The sequence below is a fragment of the Sturnira hondurensis genome, unplaced genomic scaffold (assembly GCF_014824575.4).
Source record: "Sturnira hondurensis isolate 20B ecotype Veracruz unplaced genomic scaffold, ASM1482457v3 Scaffold0003693, whole genome shotgun sequence".
NCBI classification, from domain to species: domain Eukaryota; kingdom Metazoa; phylum Chordata; class Mammalia; order Chiroptera; family Phyllostomidae; genus Sturnira; species Sturnira hondurensis.
In genome coordinates this window covers 11152321-11160423 of record NW_028076324.1, presented here as the reverse complement: position 1 = coordinate 11160423, position 8103 = coordinate 11152321, and the positions used below count along the sequence as shown (strand labels likewise).

Here is an 8103-nt window from a genome sequence, read left to right as displayed (position 1 = left end):
CTATTTGCTAAGCAACTTCTATGTGCCAGGCCCTGGAATCAGGGTCCACTCTTACTCCCAGGTAGGGTTCTGGGAATACCTGACCAGCAGAATTTCAGAACTGTTAGTCTTCCTCTTCCAAGATGGAAGTGTGTGCTGTGTGTTCCTGATGAACCACTCTCAGTTGGACATGGCAGGGGCAGATAATTCAAGGCTTCAGTTCTACGGGCTTGCCACTGAGATACACGCATTACCCCTGATGCAGAAACAATTCCACCTCACTCAGATATCCTGACTCTACTGCTCAATGCTGTGACAGGTAGGACTGTGGGGCCACCTCTCTGAGGAAGTGACGACTTGCATGAAGGAAGGAGAATCAGTTGAGTTTTGGGTGACTTGATGGGTGGATCCTGGTAGTGATTTGTGTTTTCCACCTAATATTTTCAGCTTTTCTTATTCCAGACTCGTGGAAGCATGCCACTTTCCCATGTCCTCTGAAGTTAGGTGGGTAACATGACATGCCTCGACCAGCAGAAAGTGAATGACAGTGACATTTCAGCTACCATGAGCAGATTTGAATCCCTCACTGACCTGCACCTAGTATGAGCTAGTAATAAACATTCACTGCATGAACACATTTAAGGGGTGTTTGTTGTTACAACATAGCCTACCCTAGCCTACCCCAACCGAATCACAAGCTTCAGCTGAAAGAGGAAATTCCTTTGACAATGAAATTTGAGATTTTTTACGTCCTATCAGGGCAATAGTCTTGAAAGCTAAGTTTGGCAACAACAAAAAAAGTATTTTATAAATTCTTTAAACTGTAATTATGTGTTGAGACGCAGAGCTGAAGTCTCCTGTGGTCACTATAGGTCACCCTAGACAAGAAAAAGCTAAAGAAGTTCATCACCACCAAACCAGTATCATAAGAAATGTTAAAGAGACTTCTATAGAGAAGAAGAAAAAAGATAAAAATATGAATAATACAATGGCAATAATTGCATTCCTATCAATAATTACTTTAAATGTAAATGGGTAAATGCTCCAATCAAAAGACAGGGTAACTGAAGAGCAGAAAATAAGTGGACCTGTAGGATACCCACTTCATATTGAATGACACACATCTGCTGAAAGTAGAGGGTTGGAAAAAGATATTTCATGCAAATGAAATGAAAAAAAAAAGCTGGGTTAGCAACACTTCTAACAGACAAAACAGACTTTAAAACAAAGCCTATAATAAGAAACAAAGTAGGACATTCCATATACAATAACCAAGTTATGGAAACAACCTAAGCATCCACTGATAGATGATTGGATAAGGAAGATGTGGTACATATATATGGTAAAAAAATTACTTCGCTATAAAAAAAAAGAATGAAATCTTACCATTTATAACAGCATGGATGGATCTAGAAGGTATTATGCTAAGTGAAATAAGTCAGACAGAGAAAGACAAGTACCACATGATTTCACTTACATGTGGAATCTAAAGAACAACATAAACAATCAAAACGGAAACAAACTCATGTACAGAGAACAAACTGATGCTTGCCCAGTGGAAGGCTGTTGGAAACTAAGGATTAGGGAGAGGAAGGGGTTAAGATGCCCAAATTGGCAGTTAAGAGCAGTCATGGGGTTGTAAAGTACAGCGTGGGAAGTACAGGAACTGTGGTAATAACGATGTACGCTGACAGACGGGCACTAGACTTATCAGGGCAAGGCCTCTCTCAGTTAGATGAGTGTCTAACCAACCACTATGCTGTGCGCCTGAAACTAATATAATATTGAATGTCAGCTGAGTTAAAAAAATAAAAACAATTAAATTAAGAAGGTTACTATATGTCAGAGAGCTGAGGTTATGACAATGGTAACAACAAAAGTAGTAATAATAATAATAATAATAATAATAAATAGTCACCACCAGTTTCTTACTACATACTAACCCTGTGCTAGATACTTGATGGATACTAACTCTGGATCTTTATAACAAGACTGTGAAATAGATAACATTACTACCTCCGGGGAACCAAGGCACAGAGAGGTTAAATAACTCAAGGTTACACATCTGCTAAGTGATGGAGCCAGGATTCAAATTTTGGCTCCAGGTTCAGGAGTTGGGGTAAGGAATGCAATGTGAGTCATGCAAGTGCAGGATCAGGTCCAACCTTTTATTTTAAATGTTGGGTGAGGGTGGTCAAAAGGCACAAACTTCCAGTTGTAAAATAAATAAGTCATGGGATGTAATGCACAGCACAGTGACTATAGTTAATAATGCTGTATTGCATATTTGAAAGTTGCTTAAGAGACTAGGTCTTAAATGTTCTCATCACAAGAAAAAAATGATAATAAAGAACCCCCCCCAAAAAAAAACCCACTCTGACATTTTGTTCATCCTGCACATCTCTGGGCAGTAATTTTCTGACTTTTAAAAACATTACACTAGAGCCATGGCTGGTGTGGCTCAGTTGGTTGGAGCATTGTTCTGTAGACCGAAAGATTACAGGTTTGATTTCCGGTCAGGGCATATGCCAAGACTGTGGGTTCCATCCGTGGTCGGGGCTTATTGACAGGCAACCAATCAGTGTTTCTCTCTCACATCAATGTTTGTCTCTCCCTTCCTCTTTCTTTAAAATCAATAGGTGTGTCCTTGGGTGAGGATAATAAATAAATAAATAAATAAATAAATAAATTCAAATATAGCTCTGGTTGGTGTGGCTCAGTGGATTGAGTGCTAGCCTGGGAACCAAAGCATTGCTGGTTCGATTCCCAGTCAGGGCAGGTACCTGGATTGCAGGCCACGTTCCCAGCAGTGGGCACATGAGAGGCCATCACACATTGATGTTTCTCTCCCCCTTTCTCCATCTCTTCCCCTCTCTCTAAAAATAAATTAATTAAGCCTTTAAAAAATAAATTAAATTGAAAAATATTACAGAACAATGTTACTTAACTTGATCACTGAGTTCTCAGGTGTCCCCTTGCTTTTGTGACTGACTATATCACCCACTTTACCCTGCTAGGCTGGCTGGCTTTAGAATCTAATTTTCTAGCCTCTGAGTCATACAAGCCCTTACCATGGAGAAATGGGGGAAACCCCAACTTTTCCAGTCCTAGGGAGGGGACAGGGATGGAGCAGGGAAAATTGGTGCTAAGAGAGGGTGTCCTGATGGCCCCTCTCCTAGCCGAAATCCAGGAAGTTAAGGGAGAGGAGCTACAGCCAAGGGGCCTTTGTTTCCTTCCTGTTCGGATCTCCACAAGGTAGAACACCAAGAGGCATAGCCCTCTGGCAAGTTGGGAACATCCACAGCAAAGGGACAGTGAAGGGGTGGCCAAGTTGTGAAACTAGAATGCCCTCACTTCCCAGGGGTATAGGTGGGTATGGTTGGTTCCTTGTGCCCTGTGGACAGAGCAGAAGGCAGCCAAAATAAGCCTGGTAGGCTTAAGGCTTCCCTTAGGAGGAAGGTAATCTTACTTCCTGTTTCCAGATTGCTTCTTCCCTCAGTCCCCTCACTTACACTGTGACCGGACTCCCCTGACTTCTCAGAAGTAGCTACTTAGCTGGCCAGGGGAGGAAAGCTCCCCAGGTCTCTTCCTTGCAGCCTCTTGCATGAAGGCACAGCCTTTGTCAACCAGCTCTGGTTTCAGAAACTCCACCCATAGCAGAACTACACAGTCTAGAGAACAATCGATCGTTGGAGACCCCCCAGTGACACCAACCCTGTACTCCAAAGCAGTGGGAAAACCCAGGCTCTGGTTAGTGATGCACATGTGTGAGAAAGGAGACACCTGCTAGGTTTTTAAACAGAGGCTAACACATTACTAATAAATGTATTTTGTGGGTTTTTTCTCTGTTATTACAGATCACATCACACTGAATTCTTATGTGTGCGTGTATCTGTGTTTGTACCTCATGCAAGTGCACTTTACTTACACAAGTAAAACTGTTAGGTAGAAGGAGATATGTATTTTGGTATCTTGATTGATTTTCTCAAATTGTGCTTCCAAATGCTTAGATCCATTTCAAACCCTAGCCTCCAATTTTCTGAATTTGAATGAGATAGTGTTCCAATGTATTTATATTGCTTTTAATAACCTGGCTGCCCATATTTGTTTTGTATTCCTAGAGGGCTTTAGTCACTTTTTAATGGCTTAATTTCAAAGCTATTAAAATCTTAAGGAAATCAGTCTTGGCTGACAGTGGCTCTTTTGCTCTTTGTTTAGCTTGGCTTGCAGATGCATCTCTCCAATCTGTAACATGCCCATCTTCCCCTGTCTCATTGTGTCCTCTCTTTTTTCTATAAAGACACCAGGCTTTGGCTCTGGCTGGTGTGGCTCAGTTGATTAGAGCACCGACCCATAAAACAATGGCATGTCCCCAGTCAGGGTACATGCCATGCAGGAGGCAATCAATCAATGTTTTGTTCTCTCATGTGGATCTTTCTTTCTTTCTTTCTTTCTTTCTTTCTTTCTTTCTTTCTCTCTCTCTCTCTCTCTTTCTCTCTCTCTCATTGATGATTCTCTCTCTGTCTCTCTCTTCCTCTCTCACTGGAAAAAAAAAGGGTACCAGCTGGGTATCCTTTTGGATCATTGGATTAAAGGTCCACCCTAATCCAGTATGACTTCATCTTGGCCTCATTACACCTGCAAAGACCCTATTGCTAGATGAGGTCACACACCAAGGTTCTGGGTAGACACAAATTGGGGGGGGGCAGTTATTCAACTCACTACAGCCATAAAAAAACAGGTGGACTTCAATGACCAAGGGGAAGAGAGAACTGAAGGGCAATGTGAGATGTTTATAAGACTAGGTCAGGAAGGAACAATTCATCCACTTATACCTCTCTTCCTATTGGTCAGGTGAGCCATGTGGTCCCGCCAGGTGTGGCCTCACTACATGTCAGGAGGCTGAGAAGATGGAGACAGGACCACATGGATGTTTGGGGAGCCCCTCCACAACCCCCATGTACCTAGGTGCTTGCTATGCCTTGGTGCCCAGCATTCAGTCTGGTCTCTAGTAGATGCTCCAGTGAAGGTTTGTTTCATGGAAAAATGAAGGAACGAATGCAGGAGTGAGTACTTGAAAGGTGGGCATTGGGAATGGAGTTGGAAGACTGAGGGACAAGCAACTCCCTGGCCCAAGGGACCTTCAGAAGCTGGCGGGAATTTCCCAGCACTGGAAGAACTCAAGTCCCGCCCCTTTACAGGGGCATCCCCACTGTGGGGTGTGGCGAGTCCTTGGCATGTTGTAGCAGGCCCAGGCAGTTAAGCTCTCGGCGCTGAAGTTCATTTCCGGAGTGAGCTCTGTGAGACTTGTGAACACACAACCATGCAGCGCTGGCAGAGGACCAAGACAATGAGGGCGGAGGAGGGCTCCACCTGCACGGTGTGCCTGCGCTGGGCGCACATTCAGAAAGTTGTTTGGCTGCCTGTTTCCTTGGTCTTGGTGATCTGCTGCATCCTCTGCTGGATGTTCCACACACAGCAGCCCCACCTTAAGCCAACGGAGGTAAGTAGAGAATGAAAGAGATGCACACCTGTCACATGCTAGAGGGCTTGGGGACCTCGGGGTGGGCCCCGGGCTGAGGGATGGGAGGGGAGATGGGCAACCCAGAAGAGAATCAGGGCAGAGGGGCCAGATGGAGAGCAGGCGGACAGAAAGGCAGATTAACAACAAAAAGACAAAATGGAATGATGTCTGAAAATCAGCCAGGATGAGATCTGGCTGGGAAGGGACAGCAAGAAATAGGGACTGGGGCAGAGAGGTAAGGCAGCAGCAAGGCTGCCCCAGGGTCCGGGCTCAGGGGTAGTCCTGTCAGGAGGTAAATCCCGGGTGGGGATCCCAGGGTGGATGGCTGCGTCTGGGAAAGGTGCAACGGATGTGGCACAGACAATGAATGACTCGGCCTTGGTGTTCCCCCAGCACGCTGACTCAGAGGCTGCTGGGGGCTTCACAAAGCTGGGAGAGAGGGCCCAAGGGGCCCTCCAAGGACAGGAAGAACCTCACCTGCTCACGTGGAGCCCAGGATACCCCCGCCCCGGCCAGGGATCTCTTCTGGGGGCTGGGCAGGGGGCTTTGCGGTGGACAGAGGTAGGTGCTAGCACATCCACCCCCTCTCTACCTTATGTCCAGGAAAGTTCTTTAAGGTTTTTTTCTTACACACCCAGCTAACTGAAACATACTTCCTCTTTAAGAGGTTTTTCTTTTTTCTTTTTTAATTCACAAGTCAGCCCCTTAGAATAAAGAGTGGGCAGTGGAAAGAGAGTTCTGATTCCCCCTGTTTTCTCATTTCTTCCAGCAGGACATAGCTGAGCTTCATCTGAACTACACAGGTGACGTGGGAAACGGGGTAGTGTGTGTGTGTGTGTGTGTGTGTGTGTGTGTGTGTGAGTAAAACAGAGAAAAACTGAAAGAGAGAATGAAAAAGAAAGAAAGGTCAAGAGAAAGGGAGAGAGAGAAAATAGGGGAGAGGGAATAAAGAAAGAGAGAGAATGAGAAAGAGTGAAAAAGAGAGACAGAGATGGGGCAGTGTTCCTGGGTGCCTGCTACCTTACGCTTTCCCTCAGTCCTTCACATTTTATCCTCTGCCCTGAGAGAGCCAAAAGTAACTAAAACCCACTGATAGCGATGACTGACATGCCTCCATTTTTTCCACAAGTATTAGTTGAACACCTACTGGGAGTCAGGCACAGTTCTGGGAGGAGAATAGACAAAAGGTCCTGCCTGCGTACTTTTCTCCTTCTATGGGGACAATATATAAAGGAACAAGAAAAGTGTGTAGCATGCTAAATAAAGCACATATAGAATGTTTCAGAGAAGAATAAAGTGGGGGGTTGGTATCAGCGTGCCAGGGTTGGGTTTGCTGTGGAAAGTGAGGTCATCCCTGAGAAGGCGAGATCAGAGCAAAGATGTGAGGAGGGGGAGGGAGGGAGTCATTGTGGTGGGGGGAGGGGTGTCTACTCCCACCTTGAGGGTTAGGTTACAACAAATATTTTGGACATTCACTCTACAGCCATCAGTTTTCCTAAACCTGCATCTTTCTCCCTGCCAACCCTCTGCCTCCAGGACCACGGCAGGACCCCAGACTGCTCTGGAAGGGAGACCCAGCACTGGGTCGCTCCTTCCTACAGGGACCACAGCTGGACAACGGGCAGCTGCGTGTCCAGCATGACGGCATCTATAGGTTGCACATCCAGGTGACACTAGCTAATTGCTCCCTCTCCTCAAAGAACACTGAGCCCCGAAGAGCCCTTCTAGCTGTGGGCATCTGCTCCCCAGCCACCCACAGCATTACCCTGCTGCGTCTGAACTTCCACCTCAGTTGCACTGTTGCCTCCCAGCGCCTGACGCCGTTGGTCCACGGGGACACTCTCTGCACCAACCTCACTCTGCCGCTGGAGCCATCCCAAAATGCCGATGAGACTTTTTTTGGTGTTCATTGGGTGCACCCTTGATTGTTGCACTTTCTAGTCCAGACATTTTCAGGAGAGATTTTCTCCTTTTTTTTCCGTTTTCTTAAGGAATATTATTTCCTTACCACACTATTGTACAAAATTTATAATAAACATATATGTATACATATATATATATTTGGTTGCATGTTCATTCTTTCCTGAGAATGAATTCTACACTGTAAGGCCTCTTCATTATCATTATGCAGATAGGCTGTGTCATCACTCAGGAAACAAGCCCAGACATGCCCGGGCTTTCTTTAGAGTGAAATGTTCTCGGGACTCTCAGGCTCAAGTAGAAGCTGAATGCACACACACAAAACATGCACACATGCTGCTCGAATACACAGAGCCCCCACGCACATCTGTACCCACTCATAAGGCCCTGGAGGACTTCAGTCCTATCACGTTGGATGACTGACTAAGGTCAGTTTTTATTGGGTTTGGGGAGGTAATTGGGGAAGGTTGTTTTAAGCAAAAAAGTTTGTTGCAGAAGAACAAGAGTGGCAGATCCTCACTGACCACAGGTGGCAGTTTGTCTCTTAAATGGGCTATAAGAGGATGGTCTCTTCCTGCTATGCAAATTGAGATAAGTGTTGTTTTTCACATTTCCCCCTTTCTATCAAGAGCTTTCTCTGAAAATATTACTGATCAGTATCTTAGTGTACTTAGCATTTT

The 8103-nt window shown here is 45.2% G+C and overlaps 1 protein-coding gene across 1 annotated transcript; it reads left to right on the top strand.

Moving 5' to 3' along the window:
• The first annotated feature begins 5263 nt into the window (after nucleotides 1-5263).
• On the top strand, nucleotides 5264-7463 carry CD70 (CD70 molecule). The gene is made up of 3 exons (XM_037042773.1): nucleotides 5264-5482; nucleotides 6273-6306; nucleotides 7040-7463. The coding sequence occupies exons 1-3, from the start codon at nucleotides 5303-5305 to the stop codon at nucleotides 7426-7428; spliced, it is 603 nt and encodes a 200-aa protein (XP_036898668.1). The 5' UTR covers nucleotides 5264-5302; the 3' UTR covers nucleotides 7429-7463.
• The last annotated feature ends 640 nt before the right edge of the window (nucleotides 7464-8103 follow it).